Source organism: Suricata suricatta, chromosome 2 (assembly GCF_006229205.1).
Source record: "Suricata suricatta isolate VVHF042 chromosome 2, meerkat_22Aug2017_6uvM2_HiC, whole genome shotgun sequence".
Taxonomy (NCBI): Eukaryota; Metazoa; Chordata; class Mammalia; order Carnivora; family Herpestidae; genus Suricata; species Suricata suricatta.
Genome location: NC_043701.1, coordinates 162,215,263 through 162,238,485, shown reverse-complemented (window position 1 = coordinate 162,238,485; position 23,223 = coordinate 162,215,263). Strand labels below are relative to the sequence as shown.

The window sequence follows — 23,223 nt, the reverse complement described above, 5'->3', positions numbered from 1 at the left end:
TCTTCCACTGAGTCTGACCAGGGGAGGGGCCCCCTTTTGTACCTCTTCAAGGTTGCAGAATTCCTGACGCAGGGCTAGCTTCAGATCAGCACATGCTCTCCCACATCTTATGGCCACCAGACACTCCTTGGTCAAATGTGGTACCTAATCAGAGAACACGGGTTCTTAGTGGAGAGGTCTAAGGAAATGCTGTGCTCCTGTTCTGCATGAAAACACAACCAAAGTTTTATCACTCCAACTTAACAGGACAACACCCACACCCAGATTCCCAACCTCCTGGGAGGGTCATGTCATCTCTGGGTTCCAGGAACCCACTGTCACAGCACCCTGACAAAACACCGTGCTTTAAAGGGGCTCTCCAGCGTTCCCTACTTGCTCAACTACTTCTGGGTTGTACAGTCTTGGGTGGGGCATTTAACCTCTCTAAGCCTCAGTGTCGTCTGAAAGACGGATACAGTAACAGTGCCCAACCTTGCAAGGCTGTCGTGAGAGTTAAGCAAGTTAACCTTTACAAAGCAGGTAGGATAGTGCTTGGCACAGCATAACTTCTCAAGATAGGTCAGCCATTAATGTTCTTGAGTTCCTCTTATTTCTTTTCAAAGAGAACTATCACATAAAATTTCATTGTTTCTTGTATTATCAACAGGTATCCCTTTCCTCTCTTCTTCACATTTCCTGGATAGTTGCACCGTTCCCCAACATAAAGGCCAGTCCCTTTATGCATTACCTTCTTCACACCTCAATTTTTTTTTTACCTGAAACCTTAGAAATATCCCCTAGGTTTCAGCTTTTTCAACATTCCCACCTTGAGTCACACGGTCATGACCACACCATAACCATACCTCTTGAGTCTCCTAGTAGAAATGGAAAAGAACCTATCAGTTAAGCCCTTAATCTTTAATATTAGGTGTGAAAGCCCTACTATTATTCCATGCGAGTTATCCTCCTAAGATGCATGTAGTAACACAAAACAATGTCACCAAAGATTTAGCTTTAAAAATGAACTGAAGTTTGGGAGAGACATACAAAGTAAAACAGACTATAAGTGACTTTTTAAAAATTTGGATATACCTTACAGAAGAGCTCCAATAACATCTTTTGGCGAGCCCGCTCATAAGGGTCATATGGAAACAGCTTCCTTCCAGGATAAGCATCATCCAGGTACTCACAAGCGATGACTGATTCATAGATCAACTGACATTTGCTGTTCTCCAGGACAGGAATTTGGCCAAAAGGGTGCTTTGTATAGTACCATTCAGGCTTATTTCTCAGGTTAATGTTGATTACTTCATGTCTTCAAAGGCAGAGGGAAAAGAAGACACAACAAAAATGAGAGACTTACACAGACATTCACCTGGAAGGCAGAAGCAATTAATTTCTAAAATTTAAATTTGCGATAAGTTTCTCAAAGATTAGGTTTTTACAAAGAAAAATACATAGCAACATCATTGTCTTGATTCCTAGTTAAGATGCACTGAACCTTTTCTCTGCCTTGTCTCCTTGTGATTCCTGGCTCAGGGAGGTTCAGTCTCCTGCCCCGTTACCACTGCTAGGAAATCATAGAGCCAAGCTGAGAGTCAGGAAGTCTGACTCAGAGCTCACACTCTTAAGCACAGCATTATAGAGTTTCATACATTTTAAAACTTGCAAATACAAATTTGATATTAACAGATCACAAAAGGATATGGTAAATATTAGCAGTTATGAGCTCCAAGTCTGGCCTCAGACTGCCTGGGATCTGGACTGGCTAGCTTGCGAGTCTGACCAAGTTCCTTAACCTCTCTGTACTCAGTGTCCTTAATTGTAAAATGGGGATAATTATTGTGCCCATTTCCTCGCACTGTTGTGAGGATGAAATAAGTGACTATGTCTAAAGTGCTTGGGACAGTGCCTAGGTATATAAGCATGCAATAACTTTTTTATTCTTCTCATTATTATTATTAGAGGCTCAAACCTATAAAGTTACCAGAAGTGCTCACATATGTTTAAAAGATTAGAGGAAACAAATGAGTATATTCTTTGCTCCGTCAAGGAAAGTTTCTTAAATCCTAAAGCAGTGGTTTTCAACCAGGAGTGATCTTGCTCCATTCTGCAGGGACGTGTGTCAATGTCTGAGTCATTTTTTGGTTGTCATATCTAATGGGTAGAGACCAGGGTTGTTGCTAAATGCTCAACAATGAACAAGGCAGCACCCCACCCCACCCCACCCCAAACACACAAACACACACACACACACACACACACACACACACACACACACAGGCACACACACAACGAACATCCTGGCCCAGAATGTTATAACAGGGTTGAAAAACCCTGCCCTAAAGAAGTAGTTACATTACTTCCTAAGCTATCAATTTGTCACTTAAGGGTAAAACCTTGAACTATTGTTATTTTAAATAGGTAACCTTAGGGCCAACTAGACTTAAGCAATAAGGAAGAATCTGGAAATGTAAGCCATATACACTCAAAAGAACAGAATTACAGAATTTTATTTAAAATGTCTATTAGTATTTCTTGATAGTTCTCTGACATGAGTCTTAAATTCTGAAGACATCCCTTAAAGACTCTCCAAGAGAGTCAGAACCCTAGAATAACACAATCTCAACACTTTGGCTCTGTGGCCAGCTGCACTCTATTCCAGCAAAGTTGCTCTACTTTCCATATCCAGACCTCCTTTGCAAGTGCTAGTTTTGCAAAATTCCTTCTGGAAGAAAATGTACCTATTTCTCAGGCATGTTAGAACCTTCAAGACACCTCCTGACTGCACTTCTACTTCATTGTTTGGAAGTATTTGTTCATTCACTCAAAAAACATTTTTAAACACCTACCATGCTCCAGGCTCTCTTCTAGCTCAGGAGTGGAATAGACAAAAGCCCTACCCTCAAGAAATTACATTTGGCTACTGGAGGCGGCGTGGGGGGTGGCGCTGGTAGAAGTGGGTCTGAGGAGAGTGGGTTGGTAAGAGGGATGAACGAATAAAATGATGGATGCGGTCAACGCAGTGAAGAAAGTGACTGAAGTTGCCTGGTTGCCCAGGGTGGGGGTGGGGGTGGGGATTCGCCGGAGCATAGAAGGCCTCGAAGTTGCCCTTCCTTCACAAGCATTACGGGAGGGAAACAGCTCACCAGAGGCAAGGCTCAGTTCTCGCGGAAAGGTCCAGAAGTTTCACAACGCCGCTAAGAACAAGCTGTACAGTTCAGGATGGCCCGCTAAAGAACCCGTCCTTTGCTAACCATTTATCGACTCTGTCTCAGAAAAAAGGGACACAAGGAGCCTCTCTGAAATTGGAGCAGGGCGCCCCAGATTTTGAACACCCCACGCGGCCTCTGGGCTCTGGCTTCTCACCTGATGCCTTTGGCCCGGAGGACAAGCCGAGTCCTGTGCGCATAGGGGCAGAACCTCATGCTGTAGATGCGGATCAGGCCCTCTGGGACCGGCCCCGGGGGGCAGCTTCCTGCGGGGAAAGGAGGGTTCGAGCGACCGGTGAGCCCACGGGGAATCCCAAGAGAATTGCCCGTGTCCCGCCTCCCGAGTCCCAGAGAGGCCACATCTGTGCAGAGGAACCCCTCAAGTCCCTCCCCGCCGCGTCTCTGGGGGCCATGGCCGGACAGCCCCCTGTCCCTGAGCCAACATCCCCAGCGGTGCGGTGCCCCTAGTCCAGGGACAACTGTTGAGGGGGCTCACCTTTCCCAAAGGTCCTGGTCGCATCGTCCATGGTTTCCTGGCGTCTGCGCGACGTCTCGAACTCGTCGCGGCCGCAGGCTCTAGGGACAGCTGCGCTCCAGTGAACTCCTCCTAGCCCCAAATTCAAGTTTTGAGCGGGATTGGGGCGAGGGGGGGGCGGTGAGAGGGCAGAAGGGAAGTGATCAAGGACTGGAGCTAGGATAACTTAACCACGAGAGACATCTGCCCAGATTTGGAAGCCCAGGAGTCCGAGTGAGCAAGAGAACCCTGAAAAGTACCCCTTGCCTTAACACGTGGGAGCACATTCTGGGTGGGTCTCTTCTCCACATGCAAAGTCCCTGAAGATTGGACATTTAAACTCCAGCTTGTACTTCAAGGGAGTTTAATAAAAGTTGACCAGGGTAATGATGTTTTCTTTTCCATCCTAAACCCTCCCTCCTGCATCTCTAAGAAAATTGGACACAACCTCCCGATAATGAGTAAGATTTGTTTGTTTGTTTACATAAAGCCAGACATGGGGGGAGGGGGGGCGCTGTTCTGTTGAAATCTTGTGTGACCCTGAGAGCGAGTGCCTCCTTAAAATTTTAAGGACCCTCACTTGGTTTACATTTGTTCTGGCCCTATTTGTGAGATGTTACCCCAGCTACGGAAAACTACTGATGAATAGGAACATTCTTTATCTAGAGGCAGAGATGAGAATTTGTGAACTCTTACCACTTCCAGCATACATTTAGAGAAAACTCTATTTGCTTAGGAAAACATGGCAGACAACCCAGCCATACAGGGGCCACTTGGATAGCTCTTCCATCTACCTTACATTAAAGAGGTAGCTGGTCTTTGCTCTGACCCTGATAGGCTGAGATCATGACATTTTAGCAGATGGTAAAATAATTCCTTTAATTTTACAAAACTTGGCTGAAATGGGAATTGCTGGTCAATGGTTTGTGTAAGATTGACAGATAAAGAAGGAAAGAAAAGTGTGACCTCTCACTCACACTAAATGATTTCCATTGACTACCTTATTTGGTTCCCATGACTACTCAGTTAGGCAGCTAGTATTATTACTAATTTGCAGAACAAAAAACAGCCTGAGAAAAATGAAGTTATTTGCCCAATGTGACCAGTGAGTGGGGCTGAAGAACTTTAAAAGTTCAAAGACTGACTTTATTGTCTTGGCCTCTAAAGTTGATTAAGAGGGTGAGAATGGAAGTCCTTTCTTATAAGACTTTATTTTATGTAAGATATAACACATAATGGCTACTTAAATGTTCACTAAATTTAAATATCTTTGTTAAAATGGCACAAACTAATCGTGTAACTTATGAATGGGTACCTTTTGGCCTTTGGAATTCCAATCTCTCCAGAAATCATTGGTTAATAGGTTTTTTCCCCTACTGAATAAGAATCTTTAAAAATATTTAGACTAGTGACTCAGTTACATTTTTTGCTAAGTCATTCAGAACGAATTCATCTGATTTTGAGTAGTTGTCACTTTATAAGAATTGCACAGTGGCAAAAATGTTTGAGTAAGTGTTCTCTGAAAAGAAAACCATATATGTCAGTCAGACATCTGGTATTAGAAAAGATAAACTGACTTCCTATGCTAATAATTTTGTATTTTTGGAAGACAGATAAAGTAAACAGGATAACTACTATTCTGGAGCTAATTTTGATCAAGAAGAACAAACTGGTGGGGTGCCTGGCTGGTTCAGTTGGTAGAGTGTATGACTCTTGATCTCGGGGTTGTGAGTTTGAGCTCCACATTGGGTATAGAGATTACTTTAAAAATAAAATATTTGGGGGCACCTGGGTGCCTCAGTCGGTTAAGCGTCTGACTTCAGCTCAGGTCATGATCTCACAGTTCATGGGTTCCAGCTCCACATTGGGCTCTTTGCTGACAGCTAGCTCAGAGCCTGGAGCCTGTCTTCCGATTGTGTCTCCATCTCTCTCTGACCCTCCCCTGCTTGCGCTGTCTCTGTCTCTCAAAAATAAATAAAAAACATTAAAAATTTTTTAAATAAAAAGTTTAAAAAAATAATATATAAAATCTTTTTTAAGAAGGGGGGGAGACAAACTGGATGGTAAGATGAAAGCAATGATTATAGCCATACCATGTGAGAGCTTCTGGTAGACAAGGAGAGGACTCCTTGGCAGACAAATGTATCCTCACATAAGGGAAGTAGATTTCAAGTAGTTGGAGGAAAATATATCCAGATTCTAAGGGGGAGGGCCATAAGAGGAATGTGAAATTATTACTAACACATATTTGGTGCTTTATGTGTATTCACTCATTTAATCCTTAAAAGAGTTTAATAAGAATGCTATAATTTTATTTGAAAACATGACCAAGCTGATGCTAGCAAGGTTAAGTCACTTGTCAAAAGCCTCACCACTAGTAAGAGGTGGAGGAAGGATTCTGAAGCCTGGAAGTTCAAGTCCTGGGGCAATGATCCAACCAGAATCTTATTCTATACCAGAGATGGGCAAACTTTTCTAAAGAAGTTGAGATAATAAATAATTTAGGCTCTTCCATCTTGTCTCAACTAGTCTCTCTACATTTTAGGGTGAAAACAGCCATAAGTAATATATAAATGAATGGGTGTGGCTGTGTTCCAATAAAACATTATTTATGAATGCTGAATTTAAACTTTATATGTATAATTTAAAGATTTTATTTTTAGAGTAGTTTAGATTCACAACAAAACTAAGAAGATATGGAGATTTCCATATACTCACTACCCCTACACATACACAGCCTCCTCCACCATCAACATCCCCCAACAAAGAGGTATATTTTTATAATCCATGACCCTGCATTGACATATCATTACCCAAGTCCACAGTTTTCATTAGGGCTCACTCTTGGTGAATTTCATATAATTTTCACATGGCACAAATTATGATTATTCTCTTGATATTTTTTCAACCATTTACAAATGTAAAAACCAGGGCGCCTGGGTCCTTCAGTTGGCTAAGCATCCACTATTGATTTTGGCTGAGGTCATGATCACACGGTTCATGAGATGGAGCCCTTCTTTGGGCTCCAGGCCTGCATTGGGCTCCAGGCTGACAGAGCCTCTTGGTATTCTCTCTGCCGCTGCCTCTCTCTCTTTGTGACCCCACCTGCTCATGCTCTCTCTCTTCCTCAAAATAAATAAATAAACTTGAAAAAAAAAAGTAAATATGTAAAAAACATTCTTAGGTCTTGAACTGTACAAAATCCAGTGGAGGATTGCTTGGATGGCTGTCAGTCAAGCCTTCCACTTTGGCTCAGGTCATGATCTCATGGTTTGTGGGTTTGAACCTCTTGTCTGGCTCTGTGCTGACAGTTCAAAGCCTGGAGCCTGCTTCTGATTCTCTCTCTGTGTCTGTCTGTCTCTGTCTCTCTCTCCTTCTCTCTCAAAAGCAAACAAACATTAAAAACCAGCAGTGGACTCGATTTGGCCTGCTGGCCTTAGTTTGTCCATCCCTGCTCTATACTGACAATGACTGAATTAACAATAGATTGGGAATTCCATTTGTAAAGTAAAAGGTTCCTGAATCATCTTATTACTATGCCAGAAGAGAATGTGTTTCCAACTTTTTCTCCTCATTTCCACTTTTAATGAAAATCAACTCTAAGAGTTGGAAGGTATTAATTATTAAAAGTATGTCTGTGTATTGGAAGCCACGTTCTAAAATGGGAGTGTATTTGGTGTAATTAAGAAAGACAGAAGGATGGAAACATTTCTTCCTCTGAAAAGAAGCAATATATTGTCAAGATTCTTATTTGGCACTATATTTAAACCCTGCCTTTGGCCCTTGGGCAAGGTAACTAACCTCTTGGATCTTCATCTTCATCATCTGTAAAAAGAGAACACTAATAGTACCTACTTGGTAGGTTTTGAATATTGAATGAAATTGTGCACATCCTTGGTGTAGTAAGAGCTCAGTGTATTTGGAAACTAATGGCTAATATTAGTGAATAAGAACACATGTCTAATAGTACACTCCAATTCTGTATCTATAAAGATGAAATGTACTGCAATTCTGCTTTGCTAAGCACATTAGAATTAAAATTTAACTCAAAATACTTATTTCACCAGCTGCCAATTTAATGCTAGTTGAATGGGTTGAATGCTGCAGGCTATGTTTCAGTAGTATGATTCTTAATCTTACCACTGAATGCTATGGTTTCCCTAGAAAGATTTTAATTATGACCTTTAAGCTTTTTTTTTTTTTAATGTTTTATTTATTTTTGATACAGAGAGAGACAGAGTATGAGAGGGGGAGGGTCAGAGAGAGAGGGAGACACAGAACCGGAAGCAGGCTCCAGGCTCTGAGCTAGCTGTCAGCACAGAGCCTGACGCGGGGCTCAAACCCACGAACATGAGATCTGACCTGAGCCGAAGCCGGAGGCTTAACCGACTGAGCCACCCAGGCGCCCCTTGACCTTTAAGCTTATCCCTATTTCCTTTCTAAGAACCAGTATGTACCTCTTTGAAATCCTCTTTGTAAATGTTCTCTTTATGTTATTATATCATGTTTATACCACTATTATACTGATTCACTCAAGCAAGAGACAAACAGAAATAGGGCCAAATGAAACCTACTCTAAATCATTTCTAGCTACCTGAAACAGAACTGGATATGTTTTCAAAATGTGGGAAACTTCAGTCATGGGTGATAATTACTCAAGCCTACTAGGAAAAGAATGCCACCACAAAAATAATTTAATTATACAAGTTTCTTTTTTGTTTTTTTACTACACAAGTTTTGAGAAAAAAAATGGGGTTTGCATTTTGCAGTTAAAAAATTTTTTTTGTCACACCAATCTCTGACAGTGGCAAGAACTGGAGGACATTTCAGAAGCCTAATGTACATGAAAAATTATGTTACTGGGTGTTCAAAACTTGTTCACCAAGTTCAAAGAATGAGAAAAGTAAGGGGAAAGGCTCTATTTGCAAATAGGCCTAACCCAGGACTATTTCCAGGAAGTCAGGATCGTAGGGAATCCTGTGTTCTAATGCCTTTGGGAACTTTATTTTCAGTTTTATTAAGATATAATTGACATACAGCTCTGTATGAGTCTAAGATACAAAGCATAATGACTTGACTTATATACATAAGTCATAATGATTACCTCAGTAAATTTAGTTAACATCCATCTCCTCATACAATTATAAAATAATTCTCCCCAGACCTGGACAGACCTACCCAGGGAGATCTTTTAGGATCTACCTTCTTAGCAACTTTCAAATATACCATGCAGCAGTGTTACATATAGTTATCCTGTTGTACATTACATTCCTAAAACTTACCTGTAACTGAAAGTGTGTACCTTTCCACCACCTTATTTCAATCTCAATGGCCTCCTAGGCTACACACACACACACACACACATATCTGGGACACATCAAATAAGATTACTAAAGTTATCAGAAGAACAACTTCATCCTTCCATCCTTAGTCAAAGGAGACTTTCTTTTCAAGTACTAGATTCTGCTTTCCTATTCCTATTTCTCCTTACAGCTTGGGGGATCAAAGAAAAACATTTTTGAACATTTTAATATGGTATCATTTGAAAGAGCAAAGGCAGATTTTCAAGATCCTAAAATTAGCCAAAGTCAAATATTTGTAAAATTTAACAAAACACACTAAGTTGGAAAAAGGAACATCAACACTTTCTGTTGAATCCCACACGTAATAGTGGTGTCTCAAAAAGGTGGATACTATCTTCTGGCTCAACCTCTAAATTGCTAGTGAATAGAAACTGGGGCAGAAGCAAATGTATGATCATCTCAAGAATGCTCTAAATGGCTGTAAGAGCTCAGGCTGGATTTGAATCACCTCTTTAGCATTTACTAACTTGGTGACCTTGGGAAACACACAACTTTCTATGCCCTGATGTTCCCCTCCATAATTTAGAGCTAATAGTACCAACACAATCTGTGGCTTGGGGAGGATGAATTCAGATATGATTAAGAAGGATTTAAAAAAAAAAAAGAAGCATTTAATACCTAGTAAGCATCCAACATTAGCTGTTACTTGTATTAGTATTTGAACATAGTAGGGAAGGCCCATAAATCCTCACCAAGTGAAGACTTAACCAGGGACCAAATTTGACTGCAGCCAGTGCCCTGTAATGTAGCTAACCTAGTGGTGCTATATGCAAGCCTGAGAATTCCTGATCTTGGGTCATCTTTACCTACTCCAGCCAAATCAGAAAAATAAGAATAACTTAATGACGGGATTTTTTTTTAAGTTAAAGGGGCTCGCTTTAAAGACCTGTTCCTTAAATTATAGAGCTTGTGCTTTTCTTGAGGTTAAAATCTTTGATGAAACTTTGATGAAGGTAAGTCTTTGAGTTTTTCTTTTAAATGTGTTAGGCAAACCCGAAATTCGTGACAAATCCAAAATCCATTAATGACCTCAAACCCCTCCTCCTTTCCAATGCACTGTAGACCGGAAAGACCCACCCGGTTTAGATGATAGGAGAAAGACCCCCCAGAGAACCTCCGCGCAGGAAGGGCAGAACCGGATGTGGAGCGGGGCCAGCAGCAGAGGGCGGTCGCAGCTGAGGAAGGCGGGGCCCAGGCGGAACCCGCCCCTTAGAACGCGATCCTACCCGCCAACTGGCCGCGGCGCCAGGAATTCCAACCAATATCTAAAGCCTTTGAAAGCCCCGCAGCCAAACAGTGCGGAGCTGAGCCAATGGACGGTCGCCTTACAAGCTCCTGGATATGGAAGGCCTGAGCACTCGTAGTGTCTGTAGCTGGCAAAAGTAGAAGTCGGGTAGTGGTTGGCAGTGGCAGCTCAGCGTCCGGGTCTATATCCGACTAAAGTCCGCCCGCAGCCAACCGGGGCCTGGAGGGTGTGGCAGACAGACGGCGACAAAGAAGAGTTCACCCGGAGCTTGGGCGTTGGTGGAGGCTGACGGTTTGCGGCCGAGGCCTTTTGTGAAGTCAACTGGTTCTCATTGCCTCTCAGGGTGGGGTCCCCCGATCGCCTGCATCACCATGGGGCGGGGGGGAGCTCATTTCAGATATGAACTTCGCAGCCCACCCTGGACCCACCGAATCGGAAATCCAGTGGAAAGCCTTAGGTGATTGTTATGCGCCCTTAGGTTTAAGAATATGTACTGGAAATCAGACATTACTGTAATGGGTTGGTCTACAGCTCCCTGATATTGATAGTAAGCAGTGTGCGGGCTCTGTTCTCGATGCTTCTGCCAATTAACCTTGGGATCTTAGTGAAACCATCTGTAGGATGAAATGATGCTCTTCGACCTACCTTCTTCTAATGGAAATAATGTGATGATAAAAATTAGGTAGAGAGGTCAGTGAGCTATGGAAGCAAATGGAAGACAGCATTAATATTTTTGAGTTACTCATCTAGACTGACATCGGAATTGATAGATGTGGTCTTCACAGTATTTAAATTTTTTTTAATGTTTATTTTTGAGAGAGAGTGAGAGAGCATGAGTGAGGGAAGGGCAGAGAGAGAGGGAGAGACAGAATCCAAAGCATACTCCAGGATTTGAGCTGTCAACACAGAGCCAGACGCAGGGCTCGAACTCGAGAACTGTGAAATCATGTCCTGAGCTGAGTCAGAGACTTATAACCGACTGAGTACCCAGGCTTCCCTTCACAGATTTAAATTTATGAGACACCTGCCATATGCCCAGCATGGGAGTTGGTATGAAGAATTTGAAAGGCATGGAGACTGAAGACTGAGAGACCAAATAGGAGGACACATAACTTTGAGGTGTAATATTAGTCTGGTCTTCAGTGGTGACAATGGGAATAAAAAAGGTAGTGAAATTAAGTTGATGGAAAGGAAAAAATGAGGAATTGAAAATTTGAGAGGACAGCTGTTGAAACAACAGAGTATCCAAATGGAAATGTCCTATGGGCAGGAAGAAATCTAGACTCTTTAAAGTCCAGTTCTCACCAGAGATGATCATTTAGAGATTTTCAGCATAAATTATGATAACACCCTTAGAAGCATGTGAGCATCCTGAGAATAAGAAATGTGCTTCATTTCTGTAGGAGCACCTTCAGGGCCTTAAGCCATGGTGTCAAATCAGAGAAGGTGATCCAGTGAGATGTGAGTGCACTTGGTAGAATAAACGCATGTTTTTACTCATATTCGTGTAGGAAAATATCAGACATCCCTTCATTGCTGACTCCTGCCCCCATCAGAGCCCATAGTCACAGGCCTCAGGGCTGTTTTGCAAGTAGAGATCTAAGAAACCTTGAAAGGCCTTCGCCTCAATGAGGAGGGCAGATACTGCAGGATCTTTCTTCATGGCTGCCATCCAGAGCTTAAGTTTGGGAGTGTGGTCTATACACCTGTGGGAAGGGAAAAGAAGGAAGGCATGAGCTAGATTAACTAGGAAGGCATTGCAATGTCTCTTATATCATTATCACTATGCAGTTTTATTTTGTTCTCTAATATTTTAAAATGTTTCTTTACAAAGCACATAATCAGAACATTAGATCTGGAAGAAATTTTAGAGGTCTTTGTTTTATGGAAGAGGAATCTTAGAGTGAAGTGACTTGCTCAGTTAGCACAAGAACTTGTCCAGGCAGACTAGTCACTTTTTAAAATAAGAACATGAAAGACAACCATGGATGTTATATATTTATTATTCTACAGCCAGACTGTGACTAAAAGTAACCCTGAACAGCTCTACACTCTAAGGATTGGGAGTTAGCCAAGGTGCCTGCCAAACTTCAAAATGTGGAGTTTGGAAAAGAGTGTGGGAATCCTGCAGGTAAATGGGAGGTAGCATTGGCCATACAATCCCACGTGACAGAGCTTATAAAAATGCACTCCCTTATAGAGTTTTAACCGGAAGGGAAGGAGTACATTAATTTTAAAACATTTTGTTACATGTCGCAGTACTCTCGGCCCACCACTCCACCACATGCTCCAGAAATGGAGAAGTGTGGTAAGTATATGCCCTGAGTAGTCGAAGATTCTCCTCTGCTTCTGTCCATTCATACCAGTTGTATAAAATCGTTTCATTTCTGTTCAGCAAAAAAGGTCAACATATAATAGGCCACTCATCATTATCCTAACTTATGCACAAAATATTCAAATGTCTTACTCATTTAACTCCAGGATTTCTAGCCGTTCAAAAAAGGGCCAGATGAGGTAATCGATCATAGAAAGAGAATTGCCACCAAAGAAGGCTGTCTTCTTATTGGTCAGAACCTGAAAGTTAAACAGCACAAGAGTACTTCTTATCTGTGCATTTAGTAAGACTCGTCATCAGAAATGATGAAGACCAGGGAGGTAGAACAGGTGAGAGAAGTAGCTTTTACGCCGACATATTCAAGTTGGCTTTTTGTTTGAACTTTACAATCTCCTGGTTTGGGATGAAGCAAACAATCAACAAAATAAACCAGAAAGTAGAGAAAAATAAAACAAGCCACAGAGTACAAGGTCTTTGTAATACATACACCCAACAGAGAACTGGCTTTTGGAATATAGGGAGAAATCCATCACCAAGAAATCCATTAAGAATAAAGGCAAACAACTCATTAGAAATTTGGGCCAGACTTGAACTTCATAAAAGAGGATATCCAAATGGCCAAAAACCATTTGAAAAGGTATTCAGCTACATTAGTAATCAGGGAGATGCAAATTAGAGCCAGACAGTAATACCACTACACAGCCATCAGAATGGCCAAAACGAACAAGACAAAGATAGCACGGGCGTGGAACCGCTGCTGACAGGTGTACGTACTGGCACAACCATGTTTGACCAGTATGTACTAAAGCTGAGTGAATGTCCACCCACTCTGATCCAGTAATTCTCCTCTTTGGAAATGTGGACTTTTGTTCACCAAAAGATAGGTATAAGAATGTTACTTGCAGCACTATTTCTAATAGCCCCAATGTGGACATGTTTGCAGTCCGTCAGGAGTAAAATGGATAAACAGACTGATACAGTCTTAGGTTGAAACACTATACAAAGAACAGGAATGAACTATACACAACATAGATACATCTCACAAACCTAATGTTGTATGAAAGAGTGCACATTATAGGATTCCATATGGATAAAGAAGAAAAGCAGCCAAAACTAATATTGTTTCTTATGGGTGCTGATTCCATGACTATGTTCACTTTGTAAAAATTCATCAAGCTGTACTTATGCTTTGGGTACTTCCCTGCATGTAATACTTCAATTAAAAAGTTTACCTAAAATACACTAGAAATAACTGGATTAACTATTAAACAGATGTCAAATAAAATTATTTCAGTCGTATGTTCCTGAAATCCAAGATCATGCCATGGCATTAATGGTTTTGCCAAAGTAAAGGAACCGAGAGTATTATCTGCCTAATTAACACCAAAACAACTTAACTTTTTATAAAACTATAGTTTTCCTCAGGGCCCATATAACAGTCTGCATTGTAGATTGATGGCATATATCAACCATCTACTGCCAAACTAATTGAAGAGTATAGAGCACGTCTTACTTTCTACCTCCCATATGGTCCACCAGAGTGCCTTGTAGTTATTAGGCACTCAGAATTGTACAATGAATCGATATTAACTGGGCCTGTCCTTAAACTATAGAGTCTGGTTATTGTGCATAAATAACATTTAGTGTGACAGTTTAAGTCAGAAGGAAAAACCCTCTCTGCAGCCTAAAACATGGAAATGGCACTACTCACTTTAAAGCATGAGTTCTTAATCTGGAGTCTGAACTTAGATGAGAAAAAAGTACATACCTTCCCCCCACTCCACTAACCCCACAGTTAGCAGGTATTTTCATTATGAAATAAACCACAGTAGAGTTAATCTTACATATTTTAATTTAAACATTTTAAAAAAATTATGAGAAGGGTTTATAGGCTCTACCAGGTTGCCAGACATAAAAGAAGTCTTAATCTTCAAAGAAACAATATCCCACATGCATTCTCTGACCATAATGTAATTAGAAAACAGCAAAAAAAGATAGTTTAGGAAACTTAAAAATACATGATCAATAATTGGTAGGCAATGACAAAATCATGGAAACAGCAAAAAATATTTTAGAACTGAATAATGAAAGTCCTTCATAGTAAAACTTACTGGATGCAGCTAAGAAGTAGTATATTAGTCATTAATGCATTAAACAATCAAGAAAGACTGAAAGTAAATACATTAAGTTACTGAATTCCTGAGCTAGTTAGTAGAAGCAAAAACAGCCAAACCCTATCAAATGGTTTCTGAGATTAGAAATATACAGGGAAAGTAACCCAACTCCTTTTATCAGGTTAGAATAATACCCTTGATATAAAACACAAAAATACTATGAAAACAAATAATGGCCCAATATCATTAATAATATGCAACTCCTTTAAGTATTAACTAGTTCTAGAGTATATAGGAAAATCGTTGAAAACAGGTAGGTGTTATCTCAGTAATGCTAAGATGGTTTAACACCAGAAAAATATATCAGTAATACCACATTTATCAGATTAAAGGGAAAAAATTCTATGACCATAACAATAGATGTAATAGATACAGACAAAACATTCAGTAAAATCTAACACTGATACATGACTTTTTTTTTAATTAACAGACTATAATATTTTTCTTAATGGAAAAAGTTGTGAAAAAAGTCTACAGCAAACTTCATACTGACAAAATATAGGATACATTCCCGTACAAGACAGGAACTATGTCTTCCCTCCATAAAAACCCAAGGCCAAGCAAGTAAATGGAACGTCTCAAGGCCAAGAGAAAGACTTGATCTAAAGGTCCAAATGGCAGCTCTGCCCCAAGGGAGGTAAAATCCCAGCCGGGCTTCTCCAAGTGTGTTTATAATTCATGGGAAACTTTGTGGTGGGAAATGTTTATTGTGTACTATGTTATGTTTTGTTAACCTTTTCTTCTTTCTTTTTTTAACATGGCCAAGGACTAGAAACAGGTATGAAAAAATGAAAACAGGTGACAAATTGTGGAAATGTCAGAGCCTTTTTTCCCCTTGTTATTTTAACATCGGTGCAACAAATTGTTTTAAAAGCAAGCCATGACAAAATATTTTTAGGTGTTTTGATTTCCATCTTAAATACATCAGCTTATAGCAATCTGTTGTAACCTAAAATTCCTTACTTGATGTTGTTATTACTAATAGTCACAAAGTGATTTAGGAAACGGGAGTAGAAAGAAACAGTAGAAGAAGAAGAGGGTAGATACAGTATATCATTTATTCTGATAAAAGCTAGGAAAAAAGATTACCTCCTCTAACTTGCTCAATTCTTTACGCAATTCTTCTTTTATGCCAGAGCCATCTTCGTTGTTTTGTCTTCTAACATACTGTGTTACCAAAGGGGGAACCTAGACAGAGAGTAATTTCTTAGTTATCAGTGTAAGGCTAACTCTACAGGCCCCTCACAGAACCCTCAGAGTCCCAGTTCAGGGTGTTCGAGAAACTTGAAAGGTGCACCAATTGCCGTGTTCACACAGGTCAGATATTTATCTTAGAAACAATCTTGCTCTGAAAAGTGCTGTTTGGTCAGGATTTTATAAGTTGCAAATGTAACCCACGTTGGCGAGTTTGAGCCAAAAATATCTTTTAAAAAAATACTAAGTGGCTCACTGAATTATTGAGAGGCTGGGGGGGGGGTGAGGGGGGGAAGGCTGGGAACAAAGCTGGAACATTCCAAAACCATGCTCAGAGCTGACCTGATGGGAAGCGCCCACTGCTGCCAGTGAGGTGAGCACTCTACGGTTTGTGCCTTTGTCTTGCTGCCAGAAGTCGGACTCAGAGGTAATGTAAGCCCTGAATTTAATCTGTTCCCCAAAGCCTGGGGCTCTGCCCCTGGCCGCTCTCACCAGCAGAACCAGTGCCCTACCCCAAGCCTGTCTCCCCACAATGCTTGTTTCTTTCTTCTTTTTTATACTTTCTTTTTTTTTTTTAAATGTTTATTTATTTTTGAGAGAGAGACAGATACACAGAATCTGAAGCAGGTTCTAGGCTCTGAGCTGTTAGCACAGAGCCCGATTTGGGGTTCAAATTCACGAGCCATGAGATCATGACCTGAGCCAAAGTCAGGCTTAACCAACTGAGCCACCCAGCAACCCCTCACCCACACACACTTTTTTTTAATATGGAACACTTTATGAATCTGCAAATCATCTTTCATATACATGTGGCTGAAGCGAGCACCACATGGCTCATTCCTGACTCCAGCTCTACCATGTGTTTCTGACAGGAAGAGCCTAAGTCCTAGGCACTGGCCACAGCTGCAAAGGGAGCTGGGGAAGCGAATTTTTCCGCTTTCCACCTTGGGGAGGACATGAGAAGGGTGTTCGAAGGGGATGACTACCTGAAGACTCACAGGCAGTAGTGCCAGATGCTTGCAGGCTCCTGCTGAAGGCATTTGTGTGTTTTCTCTTTACAAGAGCTAGAAGTCCACTCATCTCAGTTTATCAACAGATGCTTGTAAAAACATAGGAGAATGTCCTGATAGCCCGATCCTGTCAGTACACCTTGCCCTCATTGGAACTGAGAGTTTGCTGGCAGCACTTCTGTCCACAGTTCCATCGGGGGCTGCCTGGTTTATTTATCCCTGCTATTCCTTAAATGTCTGATCCGTATTGTTTCCTGTATGTCAAGATATCGAGTCCCTTTGCAATGCTCTGAATTTCTGCTTCCTTAAAAAATTTATTTTTTACATGCCTTTGGTTTATTGTCTCCAATTATATATATAAACACACACACATATATATACATGTATATGTATACACACACACACACATCTCTAAAGCTTCAACAGCTTTACGTTAATCTCTGTGTCTCAGTTTCAGGTTCTCAGGAAAGAAGATGATTGGGCTGCGGGTGCAGGTGGGGGCATTTCTGGTTTGCTGAGTGGTGGACAGGAGGGAGGGGGCATATGGTACCTAAGGCCACCTTTTCCCTGAATATGAGCTGGGAAGTAATGGTGGGCATCTCCAGCTTTTGGCTTATTTTCTTTCAAGACACAATGAATCTCTCTTTTTTTTTTAAGGTAATCTCTACACCCAACATGGGGCTTCAACTCATAGCCCTCAGGTCAGGAGTCTCATGTTCTACCAACTAAGCCAGCCAGATGCTTCTACAATGAATCTCTTGTTACTATTTTTTTTTTAATTCTCCAACATCTTTCTTGTAATTGCCATATTCCCTGTCTATCACATTTGACAAAAGGTGTCTGTGCTATTTTCCCTCTCATTCTGCCAAGCCAGACAGCTCCCTCTTCCTTCCCCATTGGCTTCCCTTTGCAATGTCTCCTTATAAATTCTCTCTATAAGTTCCACCTTCTAGGTATTTCTTTAGCCATTTAAAGAAGACAAGATATGCTGACATATATCCTGACAAATAATAGGGATATAGAGATAATATGACATGGCTGTTCTTGTTGTCTACTGTTGAGCATTTCTTTGTTAATATCAATTGTTTGAACTACCTACAACCTTGATGCTGATTAAAATAGTTCTACAGGAATGCCATTTACTCAGTCAGCTGAGAGCTACTGCCAACACACAGTAGATGCCTGCTGCTAGACACTGTGGCTAGAACCATAAGAGCTAACCGTATTTACCATGTGTCAGACTCTGCTCTAGGTATTTTATAAACTGATTTTTATCTGTAAGAAGGGAGCAATTATTATACTCCTTTTACAAGCGATGAGCTGAGGCACAGAAGTAAATGAGTAATGTGCTCAGAGTCACACAACTAGGAAGTGGCAGAGTTGGTCATAGACCTAGGCAGTGAGCCAACAGTGATGGGAACATGGCCTAACCTTCAAGGATGTGTTTACAGCCCTGGTGCAGCACACAGGCAAGAAGGCAGGCAGTCACCGGGAGGCAGAAGTTAGTACATGAGGGAACCCAGGGCTGGGCACTAAGCCAGCACGGACAAGCTTCTGGAAGGCAGCAGAACCTGAGCCGATGCATGAACGAGGACTTGGAGATAACCATGCCAAATGGGAAGGAGGAAGAAGACTCTTCCAGCGGGAGTTAAGGAGGAGGTGGTGAATCTGGGAAAACTAAACATCCATCCAGTATGGCTGAGACACAGTATCCAAAGAGTGAAGAGGGCTAACAGTGGAGAGGCAAACAGGAACTGGATGGCGAAAGGAATTGTGGACCTGTCAGACCAGATAAGAGTACTGCTCTGTTTTCCTTTCCACATCACTGAGTCATAAGTGATTTAATCGGTGACACCACCGATTTAGCTTAAACAACAAAGTTTGTGCAAATAAGAGCCGAGATTTCTTATACACACACCTTAGAAAATAACTCAAAGACCATCTTTTGGCAAGCTTTCTCATAGGGGTCATCTGGCCACAGCTTCTTCCCAGGATATGCTTCATCCAGGTACTCACAAGTGATGGCGGATTCATAGATCAGTTGACCCTGACTGTTTTCCAGAACTGGCACCAGACCCAAGGGATTCTTCTTAAAGAACCACTCAGGCTTATTTTTCAGGTTGATGTTGATGATTTCATGCCTAAAACACAGAGTAGATAATGGTGAGAGTGGAACTTTTTTTTTTTTTTTTTTTTTTTGGTACTTCTGAGCAAATTCTTACCATCCACTCAGCTGCTTGGACCCCAAGTTTAGGAGTCGAATCAGTCTTGATTCCTTCTCCCTTGCTCCCTCTGCCTCAAGTCAAATGGATCATCAAGACCTGTCAGCTAGACCTCAAAATCATATCCACTTTTCAGCTATGCCCCTGCCATCTGGCCCAAAACATTATCTGCCATCTGGACCGTGTAGCAGCCTCTCACTGGCCTCTCTGCTTCCACTGTGCTCTTCCTGTGGTTCATTTTCCACACACACAAGTAAGCTGGATCAGGCCACCCTCCTGCCTGCAATCCCTTGAGTGCTCCTCATTGCGATGAGCATAAACTCTAAACTCCTCTGTGGCATGTGATCTGGCCCATTTTTACCTGTAACACCTGTTTCCTGTGACTTTCTGGTCATTACGATCTGGCCACACTGGCCTTTTTTTATATTCCTTGAATTTGCCAAACACGTTCTCACCTTAGAGCATTTACATTTATTGTCCCTCTGCCTTCTCTGCCTGTCTTCTCAGGTCAAACACCATATCCTCCAAGAGGCCCTCCCTGACCACCCTCTCTGAAGCTGCTGAGAGCCTCTACTACAGGATCATCTTGTTTTACTGATGACATGTGTCTGAAATTACTTTGCTCCCTTATTTACATGTTTATTTTGTCACCTCCCTAGAATGTAAGCTCCATGAAAGCAGGGATTTTGTGTATCTAGTTCATATTAATAAACATATGAGAAAAATCTTAAAGAGATTTAAATGCTATGAAAATTAAAATGGTTTCAGATAGGGTACTCAGTAAATATTTATTGAATGAATGAATAAATGGAAAATGCTTCAAGATTGTCAATAAAATAATCCACTTTGGAGTATGAGGTATTGTCATTGCAGATTATAGGAGGTACATAATTCTATCCACTACCTACCATATGAGAATCAACATGATAAAATTCAATTTCTCTTGCTAAATTGAGTAGAAAGTTCATCATTTTTTAAAAAAATATTAAGGACTCCAAAAAAAATCCAACCACAAAAAGTTTCAGATTAAATGTCCGTGCATTGTTGTTGTTGTTTTTTTTTGTTACATGAGTAAACCACACTAAGCAAACCCAAAAGGGAGAAAACAGACGAAATCCAAGCTATAGTCAGACTGCAATTGGATCTAACTTGTTTCTTGCCTGAGAGATTGTAGAGGAAATAAGAGAAAGGAAAGTTTCATATAATTGTTAAATCTGGGTAATTATTCAACAGAATGGGTCAGTTACTCAAAAATAACATACACCAACACCTTTTGTTTCCTATTTCCCCATCCACCTCAGAAGTTAGAATAGTATTTACTTTCAGGATTTAAATATGTAATCCTCCATGGAAACAGAAATGGCTACATTGAACCTAGCATTTATGTATCAAGAGGTTTGTGTTCTAACAGATTACTGGACACTAAGATACAAACCATCAAAAGAAATACAAAGCCAGCTCTCTGCCAAAGAATTATCAACACTCTGAAATCTTATACCATGAAAACAAAAGGTAGATCTTGAGTTTTTTGTGATAAGAAGGTTCTTAGAACACTTGCATTTTTCAACCTGACATTATGAGCCAACAAGTCAACACACCTGACACAACAAGTTGGAAGATGCTCTTTTTTAAAGAAAACCATGGTTTGTCAGGTTGTACCATGTGAAAATGTAGCACCTGTCCAATAAAAATCTTCCGGGTGTGAAACTGAAAACTGGTTCATGAAGGCAGAAAACCTCTGTTGTTTGCTGTTACCATTCTTCATCCCCATACACACACTGCTTTGGTAAAATCATTTCAATTTTCCTTTGGAAAACTGTCCCAGTAAATAAGGTAGGGTTGTTTTCAACCTAGTGTTCCAAAGAGTGGGGAGGGGCAGAGAGAGAGAAGGAAACACAGGATCCAAAACAGGTTCCAGGCTCTTAGCTATCAGCACAGAGCCCAATGTGGGGCTTGAACTCATCGACTGCAAATCATGACCATAGCTGAAGTCAGACGCTCAACCGACTGAGCCACCCAGGTGTCACTATACTTTTCAATTGCACAAGCACAAGATACACCTTTTTTCAATCCAATTTGAATAAGATTAGGATAAAATACAATGTTTAGGATAAATGTTACTGAATATTGAGCTAAGTATTCAGAATCCATTTCATCCAAATAAGATGCAAATTTTAGTGAAGTGATGGCTAATTCAAAAATATTTTAAGGGCACCTGGGTGGCTCAGTTGCTTAGGCATCCCACTTCAGCTCAGGTCATGATCTCACCATTTGTGAGTTTGAGCCCCACATTGGGCTCTGTGCTGACAGCTCAGAGCCTGGAGCCTGCTTCAGAGTGTCTCTGTCTGTCTGTCTGTCTGTCTGTCTCTCTCTCTCTCTCTCTCTCTCTGCCCTGCCCCTGCTCACACTCTGTCTCTTTAAAAAATAAACACTAAAAATTGTCTTAAATAAAAAAATATATTTTTTTCTTCAGAAAAGAATGCACCTTACATTCTTTTAGGGGAAATTATTGTCTGCCTAATTCTCTCCCTAAAAGACAATTAGTTTATAAATCTTAAGCACATGGATAAAAAAAATTAAGAATGGGGGTTATGTTTTAAACTTCCACGCCACAGGTATTTAATGTCTGTTCAATAAATTTCAAAGATCACTGGAAGGGAAGGGATTCAGGGGATTTGGTTTCAGGAGCCAAGTGACTATTGCATACTCCCTATGAATACCCCATTGGTCAAAAAACCATGCTAATTTCAAAGAGGCTTCGCTAAAGACTGAATTTTTAGTCAGAGACACTTTGACTTAACCCACATCCCACTCTATAGGAAAAGGTACAGTACAGTTAACTCAGCACCCTGCCAGGATGGTCAAGGCCCTGTACTGGGGTAAATTATCAACTACTAGGGAAGGGATTATAAACTCAAGATAACAGCAAATAGTATCAGATAAAACAAGAATGTAGAAGTAGGCTGGAAGCAGTGGGCCAGGAATCAGGGATGGACCACGGCTAAAAGAGCTGCTTCTGGTCCTTACCTGTCAAGCGACCTCCCTTACCACCAACTTTACCAGAACCTCAGCTATTCTAATACCTAAAATGGTTAGGTTGATGTAAATGGGGTGTCCTAGACTGGTGTCATCTGTGGCATTCCCCCTATCTCTCACCCTGGAAGTGGGTTCATAATTTGCTCTGTCCCCCCAAAAGTCTGAGAACAGTGTATTTTGCAGGAAAGGACGCCCTGGGGGGCCCAACCCGAGAGTCCCACCCGGCCACCCTGCAGCAGCTGGTTCCTGTGCAGCCAGGGAACTACCCGGGCCTGGGTTCTCACCTGATTCCTTTGGCCTTCAGGACCAGAAGCGTCCTCTGGGCGAACGGACAGAACCTCATGCTGTAGACGCGGATCAGGCCCTCGGGGACTGGCCCGGGGGGCGCGCTTCCTGCGGGGGAGACGCGGCAGCGGTCACGGCCGGCCGTGTGAGCGACCTGGACCCCCATCCTCCAGCCACCCCGGGGCCAGGCCGCGGAGAGGTCCCGCGCGCGGCGGCGCCGGCCCGATCCCCGCGTGTGGGGGACCCCCTGGGTGGCCCCGGAACAGCCACCTCGGGACACGCGGCTGGGGCTCCCCCCGCCTCTCGCGGCCGGCCGGCCTCACCCTTCGCTAGGCTCCTGGCTGACCCTCCGGACATCGCGCTGCGGGGCAGGCCTAGCTCGCGACCAGGGTGTGCAGGCGGTTCAGGAAGTAGGTCGCTCTTCCCTCCGTCCTTTCTCCCTTCGCCTTCTCTCAGAAGTGCCAGCCGGGGGCAGCCGCCAGTGGGGCGGGGACTGTGCTCTCCGGCCCTGCGTGACCCCCGGCCTCTTAAAGACAGCTGGCGAGCGGCCACGTGGCTCCCCTTCCCAGGCTCCGCGAGCAGGAACGCGCCGCCCCTGCGGCCAAGCGCCTGCTGGGGAATCTCAGCCCGAGACCCACCCAACACGCCCACCT

General features: G+C 42.0%; 2 protein-coding genes and 1 long non-coding RNA gene across 5 annotated transcripts in view; 1 reads left to right on the top strand and 2 right to left on the bottom strand.

Annotated features, from left to right (window-relative positions):
* Positions 1-11,082, bottom strand: part of GSTO2 (glutathione S-transferase omega 2) — a 25,791-nt gene extending 14,709 nt beyond the window's left edge. The window contains exons 1-5 of one of the 2 annotated variants that reach the window (XM_029932548.1): positions 10,295-11,082; positions 3,688-3,798; positions 3,349-3,457; positions 1,072-1,294; positions 43-144 (exon numbers count right to left, since the gene is read on the bottom strand). In XM_029932548.1, the coding sequence (XP_029788408.1) occupies positions 43-144; positions 1,072-1,294; positions 3,349-3,457; positions 3,688-3,718 (465 nt within the window). In that variant the 5' untranslated portion in view covers positions 3,719-3,798; positions 10,295-11,082. Of the gene's footprint in view, positions 1-42; positions 145-1,071; positions 1,295-3,348; positions 3,458-3,687; positions 3,799-10,145; positions 10,227-10,294 lie in introns of those variants that run through there. The other variant, XM_029932549.1, reaches the window with a different exon arrangement.
* Positions 10,293-19,981, top strand: LOC115285864. 2 transcript variants are annotated; one of them, XR_003905723.1, is made up of 5 exons: positions 10,293-10,771; positions 15,254-15,460; positions 15,590-15,601; positions 17,479-17,521; positions 19,757-19,981. It is a non-coding gene; the product is annotated as an uncharacterized LOC115285864 (long non-coding RNA). The 2 variants fall into 2 exon arrangements; XR_003905724.1 differs by having other exon boundaries at positions 15,254-15,486.
* Positions 11,790-23,223, bottom strand: GSTO1 (glutathione S-transferase omega 1). Its single transcript, XM_029932550.1, has 6 exons — positions 22,894-23,223; positions 22,570-22,678; positions 18,946-19,168; positions 15,913-16,011; positions 12,782-12,888; positions 11,790-12,020 (listed from the first exon to the last, which is right to left on the bottom strand). Exons 1-6 carry the CDS (start codon positions 22,925-22,927, stop codon positions 11,867-11,869), a joined length of 726 nt encoding a protein of 241 aa, XP_029788410.1. The 5' UTR covers positions 22,928-23,223; the 3' UTR covers positions 11,790-11,866.

Bases quoted from the DNA above. Each gene is read 5' to 3' on its own strand.
- GSTO1 (XM_029932550.1), bottom strand. From the start codon at position 22,927: ATGTCCGGAGGGTCAGCCAGGAGCCTAGCGAAGG. The intron at 19,169-22,569 runs GTGAGAACCCAG...TCTGTGTTTTAG, and splicing joins CTGAAGGCCAAAGGAATCAG to GCATGAAATCATCAACATCA. The intron at 12,889-15,912 runs GTAATCTTTTTT...TTTAACTTTCAG, and splicing joins AATTGAGCAAGTTAGAGGAG to GTTCTGACCAATAAGAAGAC.